We start from the raw sequence: 12,180 nt of genomic DNA, 5'->3' as shown, positions 1-12,180 counted from the left end.
AAGAAAGGAATCAAACATGATCCACTGAGCGATGACAAATTTCAAAGTTTAGTGCATGAAGCTGACAATCTCCGTTCGCTTCCTGTTTCATCACCCTTACTCTCCGCTTCAGCTGAAATGCAGCCAATCAAAATAAACCTCACGAAATCCTTTAAATATTAATTTATCCAGTGAGACATCTTAATTTTCTTCGGAAAAAAACAACAAAACTTGTAAATATTTTCCCCTGGTAGCCAATGATGAGAGAAAGGAAGATACCTGGGACAGAATCTGGCAAGAAAAGCCTTTTCTTCTACAAAACAGACACTCATGCACCCACCGGCACATGAGACAGGCTGAGAAGGGGTTGTCGGAGTCCTGCGCTGGGCACCAGCAAGAGCAATCTTTAAAGCACACACACACAGGAACATATAGGTGTGCACCCTTCATTCTCACAAGCCATCCATCCATTCGCCTAATGAGTGTACACCTCATCCATTTGCCTCGGCCACTATGCCAGATGCTAAGGGTACCAAGATGACAACTAAAGGATAAATTCAAAAAGCTATTTCCTGATCGTGTTTAAAAACCAAACAAAACTAACTCCTGTCGATACTTGGCTGTGACTTAGGCCACGTCAGCCCAGAGCATCTCCGAGAGTCGGGGGCCACCAGGAAACCAGGTTACTTACTTGTAACTGGAGTCCTCCAAACACAACGCCTCCACAGATCCACACTCCTGGAGTCCCACACTGTGCTGCTCAGACCTGGAACCTTCAAAAGCAGTAGAACCATTAGGAGGCAAGGACTCTGCTTGGACTCCAGCTGCGTCAGACCCCCCGCCGGCTCTGGCGTCCTGCCCACAGGGGCTCCTCGGACGTGCCGGGCAGGACAGTGAGGCGCGTGGATTTGTGGGGGGCGTCTGCGTGCCCCGAGTCTCCAGGTACCAGTACAGCAGCCGACCTCGCCTCTTCCCCACGGCCCCCACACGGCCGTGTGCTTGCAGACTAACACGCGGGCTGATTTTAACGTGAGCGGGCCCCGTGGAAGGGGCGAGGAACAGCCGCATGGACGGCCACTCAGTCAAAATCGGGAGCAGAGACAGGAAGGGCAGCCCATCCTTGTCCACAGCACAGCAGCCGTCAAAGCGCCTGGAGGCGGGATGGGGACGAGACACACGTCCCCTGAGTCTCACACAGGACCGTGCCTGGAAAGAACCGAAGCAAAGCTACCGCCTTAACTCTTGAAACAAAGCAGCCACACGCCTTTTCCAAACCCTTCCCACTGGTAAAATAATTCCGACTCTCTAGTGATTATTAACGTGTCAAAAGGTCCCAGGACTGTGCCACATGAGAAATCTAAACAAGAAAACAGAAGCCGGTGTGTCATTTAATTAAAGTGAATCCTTACACAAAGTTCGGTGAAAACACTAAACAACTTCACATGATGCCAGAGTTCGCATTTTAACTCAAATGGTGAACCCTTAATTCAATGGATTGAAGAAGAGGATGCCACCAGTTCCAGCATAACTATCCTGAGTCCGACTGAGAAGAACCTGTGAGAAAAACATGGAAACGGCTCCTAATTTTCTGTTAATTGCTCTGAAAGCTACAGTTTTAAATGCAAATTAAATACTCTCAACATGAAAATCAGGATCTAACATTTAAGGACAGACTGCAGACTCTCTTTCACACCCACTTCCTCTTCTGAAGCCAGTGCAGCCTCCAGGATGCACACAGCAGGCGAAGTCTGGCTTCCTTCATGACTCTGACTCAAGAAAGGATCTTTAAAGGATTAATAAATGGTACGCTCACCACATCCAACACTGTCTTAAATCTTCACTGGGGTGAGGTTTCACAGCTTCTGAGAAAGCTTATAATTTTATAAGGTTTCCTAAGTAGTTTAAAAGATACTAGTTTTTTCCTAAGATTAGCAGAACGGTGGGAAGAGAGGAAGTGGGCGGTGGAGTGGGAGAGGCGCCCACCCGACCGTGGGTCCCCAGGTACTGAGACTGTGCCGTGCCGTGACTCTCAAGGGTGCACACTGCCCCCCTCCATCTCCACGGACACCCGCGGGTGGAAACGTTAACTGCTGTGTTAACTAGAAAGCAAGTAACTGTACTCAAACCCAGGAGAGAAACACCCTTGCAAAGAAGTAGTAAACTAAGAGCTAGGCCTTACTTCCACTGAGGCAGAACTCAATTTATTCATCAAAATTATCTTAACTTTAAAGGTGGGATAACGTAAGAACAAAAAGATAATACCAATCTGAAATAAACTCCTTTAACAGTTGTGCTAAATTTCAAGCCTCTAATATCATCTTCCTCTAATATCATCTTCCTCTGAGAGGGTACTTACATTATATTGGACCATTTTTTGGAGAAACGATTAATATTGTGTCAGATTTTATAACAGATGTTATCCAGATCAAAATCTGAAATAGCCTTCAACTCCCACATCACACACCTGAACAAAGGCATGTGCTTCTATCCTGCATGTGAAATTCGGACTAATGGCCTTTGGTTTATGTGTAAATCCCTAAAAGGCAACACACTTTTTCTTTCAATGCCTTCAATTAAGACGCAAACAGCCACAGGCTGAAAAGTCTTAACCAAACCTTGCTTAATAGAGAATATAGAAATAACAACAGCCACACGCACATTCATTATGCTCTGACATAAAGAACTTGCAAGAGTTTTTATTTCAGTGTTTACCTTAGAGGAGTCAAGTTTAATCTCAGAACAATGTCATTTTAATTTCAATTCTTACTGATGTAGCCTGAGGCTAGATCTGGGACTGACTTGACTCTAGATAAATACCGCCCATTAAGAGGCAATCTCTGGACTGCTACCATAGAGCTGGGATCAGCTACGTAATTACAACTGGGACTAACAGGATATGTAAGCCACCCTAAAAATACCTGCTCCATATCCAATATTGAGTATGTCAATGTATAAAGAACCTCTTCCTATATATACAAGATTATTCAAAGATGCCAAAGGTATCTGAGAACATAATACAGCTCACTTATCATACAAGATTAATCCTGTACTTAAGCATAGCTGATATTACATTAATACACAAATGTTCTTTAATTCTCAGCTCATCTTTTGTTTTACAATGTCAACAAATTCCTTGAAATTCTTTTTCTTCTTTTAATTTAACATCTGGGATATAAGCTAAAGCAACATAAAAGAGACAAATTTTCTTAGCTGGCTCTAAATAAAAAAAGTCTAAAAGACTAAAGAAAAGAAAAAAATTAAACTAGCAAAAAGGTATGTTGCTATGTTTACAGCAGCATCAGCTGTCTAACACACGGGAGCCTTGTGCACGCTGAGGACGGCTCTGCCGCAGCGAGAGAACCTGCACCTGCAGGTGAGAGGCTGGCGGGACGCTCCACCAGTACCTGTCTGTGGAGGCAAAGTCACAGGTACAACACCTCCTGATGAACTAGCCAGATCACAGGAATTTCAAGAAACACTGGCAGCCAAAACACAGCCTTGGGAGTTCATGTGTTCTCACTCCACCCAATTGTTCCATTCTGTCAGAACATCCTCAGTTTTGAATTAAGTAATCTGCTGCACCAGCAAACATCCAGGATCACCAAAAGCACAAAAAAACACTCCACTTAGAGGAAAACATCTACAGCTCTACTTGTCTCTCCATCAGTCTTCCAAGGGCTCACAGGGTGCCAGGCAGGGCTGCCAGGAAGACACAGGCCCTATCGCTGACGCCGGTCTCCTCCCCAGGGGGCCGGGCTGGGGGTCTTGCAGCCCTGTGGCCTCCAGACAGAGCCCGCACACCAGGGCACCCACGCACTGCAGCCCGCACACGGGAAGCACATCTCCACACACAAGAGGAACCGTGCAGACTGGGAACAAGGACAAACTCACAGCCTGGGATTAGAATTCTAGAGATGATAAGCAAAGACACGCTGTCTAAGCCTTTAAAAAAACAAACACCAACCATGACTTTTAGAAAAAATTTTTAAAAAGTTTGCTATGTGACTGTAATAGTACCTGATATATTTTGGACACCTTACCCATTATAGACTAAATTATAATCTGAATGTACTAAAATGTAGTCAATTATAACATAAAAAAAAATTCCCCTTAATTAAAAAGCAAAAGAAAACACAATGCCTCTCTGATTTCAGATCAGTAAGTGCTATGATACAGCTTTTTAGAGCCCCAAGTCAAACAAACGGATGGATGGACGGATAAAGGAGAACCGGGCGAGACCGCAGCAAACCCGTGACCTCGGCCCAGGAACTCAGACATGGCATCTGCTGGGACGTGGTACGCCTGGCTCCCACGGGCTCTCAGCCCACCCCTCAGCAACCTAGGGGTGGGTGGTGGACAGTAAGTTCCCCTAAGGCCCCGAGTGGCCCAGGCCTCCTTGCTTTAGCTAACGGGCCTTGTTTGGTTCAGCGAAAGCCCCCACACGCCGGGCAGAACCGCACAACGGCCTGATCTGGAGAGCGAGCTCCTCTCTCAGCTGAGCCGGGCTTCTCCAGAGAAGCCATCCCCACAGGGCCTGGCCCCCTGACCTGCTCTCTCAGCCCCAGCATCTCTCCTACTGATACAGTTGTCATTTTACGTTGATGTGTGGACTCTTCAAAAAATGTCTTCACCTTGCTTTTTCCTAAGACCCAAAATGCAGGCACCATGTTTACTTGGTTCAATATTCCCAGATTTCATACAGTTCTTACCATGCAGTACACACTGCAATCTTTTATTGAATAAATGAATTACTGGATAAGAGAGGATTTCAATTAAGCATGAAAAAAAGTCTAGCTTTTGGGTACAAATACGTCTCAAGACTAATATTTTTTTCTCAAACATTGATATACGGAGTTGGAAAATAAGGTTCTCTACAAGGTAAAGAGAACTAGGTGATATGTTACCCTAAACTGTTAATGGTTACTTATGAAACGATAATTTATTTCACTTGTGCTCATTTACTAACAAGTTTACTTTCTATAAGTCTGCACTTCACAATCTTTGACAGCTGCCTTCTCCCCACTCTGCTATGCCACTGCCAGCTGCTGCCAGCAACTCCCCCCGCAGGGACAGCAATGACCTAAGAGACTTCAGTGCTCAGTCAGACAGGAGCAGCTTCGTGAATGGAGCCAGCAAAATGCTCACTGCATAAATATACAATACCTGTGACATTGAATAAAATTATTTACTTTCATTACTTAAAAAGCAGAAGTACCAATTGCTTGATAACTCTAGAGAGCATTCTGTATCCCAGAATCATACACAAGCCACTGACCCTCACGGAGTGCTCCAGCACGTGACAGGACAGGAAGCTGGCACGTCTGCCGTGCCACAGGACAGCTGATGCCCTCTGTTACTAAGTGCACAGGTCTTTAATTACGATCTCTCGCAAGGTCTTTCTTGGCTACGTCGTTGGCTGCGTACCTGAGGAGTTTAAGGTCGCACTCTGTGAGAGCCGCGGGCCACTGCTTGCTGTTAAGCTGGCCCCTGTGGATTCAGTACTCACTGCTGGTGCCGACAACCCTATGCTTCCACTCGGCTCACTACTTCCATCAGAACTGTGCTGAGTGAGATCGTGACCTGAATGGAAATTAATACTGTGATATCTGAAAATAACATTCTAACTTACACATCGGCAAGTGTGTTAAACATATAATAGCATCCTCAAGGCTTTCATTTTAATACACATAGAAAAAATGAAAACGGGATCACGAAATACATTTCCCTAAATGGCAGTATTTGTTCACACATTTTAAGCTATAAAGTATTTTTAAAATACTTCCTAAGAGTTCTACTTTAACTCAGTATCTAGGCACTTAAAATCACATACTTTGTGGAATAAAACTTTCACTGCAAATATTTCCAAATGTAATGGGCTGCCAGGTGAGGGAAAAACGTGTTTCTGGGTTTCCTGCCTCCCTGGCTCTGAATGCTCGTGGGTGCCCACTAACACGCCTGCCACACAACCTACGGAAACACACCTGCTTTGCCAGCTCACTGCAGCTTTATTAGCGGCTGCAAGCATATAATGTAATCAAATAGTACAGAAATGAGAAATGAATATGAGAATAAAAACTGTCAAAGTTCCAATGAAAACCAAACTGAATGCTTTGGAAAGACGTGATAAAGACAAGATGCTTTAAAAACTCTGCTGTCAAATCAGGGTAAGCAAGACAAGTGTACAAAAGCAGAGGGAAAAAAGCATCAATAGACAGAAGGATGCTGCACTGAGGCTCCTTGATAACTACCTACATTCTCATGCTGCTCTAAAGACACAGCAACAGGGAACAAGACCGCATCACGGGCATGAGTACAGGCAAAAAGAAAACGTGGAAAATGTCTTATCAGCAGAGCAGACCCACATTCGAAAGATCCACGGATGGATGTTCAAAGTATGTAGGTATCACTTCTTGATTCCCTATTTTACAAAGTTTTTTATTAAAACTGGGCTGAAAACATCAGGGAAGAGGGCTTTTATTGTATTTATACAGGATGATTCACGGAGGCAAAGGACTGTCCTTGCTTTTTACCCAATATTTAATTATTTTTCTCAAATGCAGTACTCATGAACTGCCAAAAGTCTGCAAAACTTCACTGAAGTAATATTTGCATTTAGAACTCCTATACGTTAATGGAAAAAGAATATCCTACAAAATAACTGAAAATTTCTATAGAATATCTAGATGCTTTCAACAGGTGACCATAAAGTAAATGCTTTCCATACCCCTTTCAGAATGGGACTAGGCGAGTTTGACTTAGGATCCACTACAGACAATTCTCATTATCCATCATAATGAGAAGAACACAAGAAACCTTAAAGTCAAATTTTAAAAAATTACAGCTATAATCACATATACTTTCAAATATACTAGTAAGTAATAAGATAACCAAATGACCCAAGGCAGAAAAGCAAGAGAAATGGCAGCACGGTCCACAAGCTGCGTAACACATTTTCTGAGCAACAGGCAAGAGCAGTGGGCTGCCTGTCCTCAGTAGGACACACCACGATGCCTCGTACACCGAGGGCACTCAAAAATAACATCAACTTTATCAACACAATAGCTGTCTTAAAATAACTCTTCTGTACTGTCGACATTACAATCCAGATACACATATAATGAAAGGAAGAAGGTTACTGAATTACATAAAATTCAATATTAATTTCCGCTATCCAACAGCACGTAAAAATCACTGCATGTCATTCAAAAAGCAAAGCTCCGTATAAAGATAGTTCCTCAAATTTCTCACACATTAAGAGAAATAAAGACACCCTCCTGAAAAAGAAAGATTTGGGTTTTCTTCTAAATACCTTTTCTTTCAATTCCAAAATTAATTTCTACAGAAATCTCACTGAAACAACAGAAATACTATTCTGATAAATCTCACGGCAGAGTCTGCCGTTCTCAGGCGGGTTTCCAGGGGACGTGGGGAGCTCCCTTACCACGCTATATATCCATGCCGGTTATTTTGACTTCCAGCAAAATGTTTTCCTTAACAACCTCATAAGGTAGTTAGGAGGCTTAAATGAATTAATATTAAATGAGTTAGTATTTGTAAAGCTTATTAGAATAATGCCTGGCACATAGTAAGGGCTAGGAAAATAGCTGTTAAACTAGAAAATGGCTCAAGTTAACATGACAAGCTCATAGCTAAGAATCACGTGGGCAAAGCACACCAGGAGAACACGCCCCTGGCTCACTTAGAGAAGAGCATGTGATGAGAACCAGTGACGCATAGGAGCGAGGAAGGTAAATGTGGAGGAAAATCTGACTGTGAACACCACAGCCCGGGACAGGGAGAAAGCTAGCTTGGTGGCTGACGTGCAGGATTAGTTTGCCAATTTTACTGCCCAGTGCTGTTTTCTGTTTATCTACTCTTCAATGTTCTACCATATTTTAAATGTCTCTATGTAGTCTGAAGCGAGTCCTAAAGACACCAGAGAAGGGAGTACCGCGGTAGCTGTGGGGTTGGAGTGCACAGTTTATACCAAGGAGGCTCCTTTAGTTTAATGGTGCATGAGTAAGAATCACGAAGCTACGTTTTCTGCTCTTTGCCAAACAAAAAATGTGACAAAAATAACTTACTCTCCAAAAATTAATTAATTTGACTCAAATTGGAATGAGTGACATGAGAAAGTATAATTTTTAATTTCTGGTATTAGATTTGAATTCTAACACGTTATTTTCACTAAACTTGAACTTCTCATGTAAATCACAAATACTGAGCACTGCCTTCGTGCAAAGCCGAGTGTCATGGAAAAAGAGATACCAGTAAGATACACAGGATACTGCAGGTGAAAGGATGTTTAAAGCGTTAGCTTACTAACCAGAGATAGTCAGGGTGATCTCCTGCGGAGACCCCGAGGACGCCGTGGCGGAGGGTCCGGCAGCCAGGACCTGGCTTAGGCTGGAGTTGTTGATGGTCAGGGTGATCTCGTGGGGGCCGCTGGAGGGGGACACCAGACCCTGCGGAGCCATCACTTGAGTGAGGTCTTGGGTCCCTGATCATCATTACAAAGCAAAACAAAGTTCAGTTTTACAAAAACATTTTTCTCCTTTTTTATGTTAAAAATATTTCAGTTAAGATGTGATGGCAAAAAGAGAAACCTCAGAATAAAGTATCAGTCATCTCTAGTTCCTTCATCTAGACAGTAAGAAGGCCTGTGACGAGACGGGAAGCCAGCGTGAAAGGAATAATCACATGAGCACAGTAATCTATGTGCATATATCGAATAAGCATCATTAATCCTAAGAAAGGCTTTTTTTAATCTAAGGACATTTCATTTATTTGGTGAGCTTTCCAAAGAGAAGAAAGTGACATCAGAATGTCCTGACATCAATCACATAACTCTAGGCAGGAAACTGAAACGCCAGCTGTGGGACCAGCGAGAGTGACAGGCTCTCACCACTGCTGCTGGTGGCCAGCACGGACTCCTGCTCGGACAGAGGGCCTATGGTCAGATTGGCAGACGTCACCGCGGGCTGTAGGGACAGGCCTGAGAGGGGCTGAATGACCACGCTGGCGGGGACCGTGCCGTCGGGCGTCTGGAGAGCGCTGTTCTGCGGGGCTGCGCCGGACTCGCCCGTGAGCTGCTGCGCCAGCACGCCGCCCTGCTGCAGCGTCTGCTGCAGGATGCTCGGGTCGATCTGGGAGGCGACACAGACACCTGCATGAGAACTCCACGCTGCTGGCGTCTGAGGCAGCACAGAGACCACAGTAGCAGTCGTACCTGCAACGTGATGTTATTGATGCTGGAGGCGTCGATTCCTGAGATCTGAACGTTCGGCCCCACCAGGTTGGCGGCCAGCTGCAACTGGATGCCCTCCAGGGTGGCCAGGCTCCCATCCGTCAGGGACACCGTCAGGTCACCCCCCGCTGGCCAGAGAAATAGAAAGGGAATGAGCAAATATCACACGTGCTTCCCAAACCTAAGGAATTATTTACATAGGGATTTCTAAATATGTAAGTTCTACATATCATATCAACATGCTCTTGTTAAGAAATACTAATATTTACTTTATTCCACACATATACATTATGTAATTTAATCATCACAAAATAAAACCCTGTGAAATAGTATTACTCATTTTAAACATATCAGAAAAGAGATCCCATTGATTAGTCCAAGGTTTAGAACGACAACAACTAATTGCAGTCAGGCTGCAATCAAGCCACAAGGGACAGAAACAGAGAAGGCACAGGGACGTCTGCTCACCCTCACAACGGCTGCACACGCTCCCAGGTACACAAACGACCCCCTGACCAAAACGGAACACTTTCCAAGCACCATGGGACCAAGAACAACCGGATAACTCCACTACATTAAAACAATGTTAATGAGTATGTGTAAATCACACACCTCACCACTACATTTATGCGAACGCCAAGTGAGAAAAGCCAAGTTTAAACCCATTAGAAACAAAAGCTAAAGAAAGTGGTGGGTGTTAAAGAGCTGACGTCACAGAAGACAGACGGGGAGATGGAGGCAGCTACGTCTGAATGGTGAGGTTTCCACCTTCCCACTGCCTGTTGCCGGAAACGCTGTTGCCTCCGTGACAGGAACAGACAACGTGACGTGTGTCGTACAGTCACCCTGCCACTCCCCAGACTCGCGATGTACCTGACACGGAGGCAGGGAGAATGGCCTGGCCCACCAGCCCCTGCTGCAGCAAATTTTGATCAAACTGCCCGGTCAAGACGGAGTTGTTCATGATGAACACGCTGGGGTCGGAGGCAGGGGGGCTGAGGAGGTTCACGGGCTGCAGCCCTTCGGGGGAGCTTCGAGTCACGGGCTTCCTGGCTTTCTTCGGGTCTGGTTTGTAGTGGAACTGCATGTGCGTCTTCCTCCGCCCGGAAGTGCGGAAACGCAGCTCACAGTGTGGGCACTTGAAAGGCTTGGCTCCCGTGTGCAAACGCATGTGCACTTTCAGGCTGCCCTTGGTGGAGAAGGCGTTGCTGCAGACGTGACAGCTGAAGAGCTTCTGCCCTGTGGAAAGGCCAGCCGAGAATCAACAGAGGCGGGGACAGCGGCACCCCAGCCCCGGCCGGCTGGCCGATGCGGACGTAAGTGTGTGGGACCCGGGGGGGTGCAGCGCTGTGCGCAGCGTCTCACCTTCGAGATTGTGATGTGGCAGGCGGCTGCTGTGGAAATGAACAGCACACTGCTCACAGCTTGGACGTGGCATTCTCACAGCCCGAGGCCTGTGCTGTCTCTCAGCCACTGTGCTCTACTGAACCTTGGCTGCAGCACTTGGTTCACATGCATCAGAACCAGGGGCTGGGGTGGACCCCAGCCCAGCTCTGCCCTGCTGTGGCTCCTCTCTGATCCCACCAAGGGCACTGTAACACCGCGGCATCTCTCCATTGTCTGTTCTGCCACACGGGGCAACCAAAACACAGCACAGGCCTCACACGTGCAGAATGTGGAAAGGAAACTCCCCTCCAGGGTCAAAGAGCCATGTGTCGGCATCATGCACCTCGTCCCTAAGATGCTGTGCTTTCCCCATGATCGCCAGGTATGACAAAGGCCACAAAGGGGCCGAGTGTCACTGGGAATGACTCTGCCCTGCAAGAGCCTCTGGGAGTAGGAAACTTCCTGGTTTTCATTTTTAAATCTACCCATCCAGCAACAACGGTGGTTTTTGCAAGAGATGGCACGCACCAAGACCCACAAGAGGACTAGCGACACCTGTTGTCCTGAAACTGCTCTGGGGGCATCAAATCAGACCGTCATTTCAGAATAAAGAAAGAGGCTCTGAAGGACACTTTTGCGGAGCCTCTTCCTTCCATTCCTTCTCCACGTGGCCTGCGCTGAACTGTCACAGCAAGCAGATGACCAAGCAGCGCGTGTTGGGCTGTCCTGAATGTAACGGGGCGCCCGCTGTGTGGTCAACACCCTCGACCTGGGGGTTCAAAGGTAAGGAACGCTGGGCCCCCCTCACCCTGCGTGAGCTCACAGAGTTACGCAAGACGGACAGATACAGGGACCCAATGAAGCAACAGAAAAACTGTACACAGGAGGGTCACATTACATAAGTCCACATATCTGTGTATTTAGTTCCAAATATTAACCTGTCAAAAAAGAATCATAGGGTTTCGGTCGGGCGCAGTGGCTCACGCCTATAATCCTAGCACTCTGGGAGGCCGAGGTGGGAGGATTGCTTGAGGTTAGGAGTTTGAGACCAGCCTGAGCAAGACTGAGACTCCGTCTCTACTAAAAATAGAAAGAAATTAGCCAAACAAGTAAAAATAGAAAAAATTTAGCCAGGCATGGTGGCATGTGCCTATAGTCCCAGCTACCAGGGAGGCTGAGGCAGGAGGATCACCTGAGCCCAGGAGTTTGAGGTTGCTGTGAGCTAGGCTGACGCCATGGCACTCTAGCCCAGGCAACAGAGTGAGACTCTGTCAAAAAAAAAAAAAAAAAAGAATCATAGGGCTTCATATAACTGTGTGAACTTCCATTTGTACTTGTTTGTTCAATTTTGTTTGTAACCAAAATTTAAAAATATAAATTGCTTTGATAATCGTAATTCTATGAACCATCATAGCAACAGCTCTCCATTCACTGAGAGGTTGCCAAAGGCCAGACGCTTCTCTAAGCTATTTAAGTGTTTTAATGCAATGGTCCCCAGCCTTTCTGGAGCCAGGGACCAGTTTCACGGAAGACAGTTTTTCCATGGACAGGGGTGGGGCGGGGGTGGC

At 45.9% G+C, this 12,180-nt stretch overlaps 1 protein-coding gene across 3 annotated transcripts in view; it reads right to left on the bottom strand.

The window, feature by feature from the left end:
* The window catches only part of ZNF236 (zinc finger protein 236), a 118,034-nt gene that overhangs the window by 15,637 nt on the left and 90,217 nt on the right, over nucleotides 1–12,180 (bottom strand). For all 3 annotated transcript variants that reach the window (XM_045527678.1, XM_045527679.1, XM_045527677.1), the window contains 4 exons: nucleotides 10,100–10,465; nucleotides 9,209–9,354; nucleotides 8,885–9,125; nucleotides 8,306–8,479 (listed from right to left, as the gene is read on the bottom strand). In XM_045527678.1, coding sequence (XP_045383634.1) covers nucleotides 8,306–8,479; nucleotides 8,885–9,125; nucleotides 9,209–9,354; nucleotides 10,100–10,465 — 927 coding nt within the window. The remainder of the gene's footprint in view (nucleotides 1–8,305; nucleotides 8,480–8,884; nucleotides 9,126–9,208; nucleotides 9,355–10,099; nucleotides 10,466–12,180) is intronic.

Source organism: Lemur catta, chromosome 16 (genome assembly GCF_020740605.2).
Source record: "Lemur catta isolate mLemCat1 chromosome 16, mLemCat1.pri, whole genome shotgun sequence".
Taxonomy (NCBI): domain Eukaryota; kingdom Metazoa; phylum Chordata; class Mammalia; order Primates; family Lemuridae; genus Lemur; species Lemur catta.
Note: the sequence above shows the minus strand (reverse complement) of the source record. Positions and strands in the feature narration are given on the sequence as shown.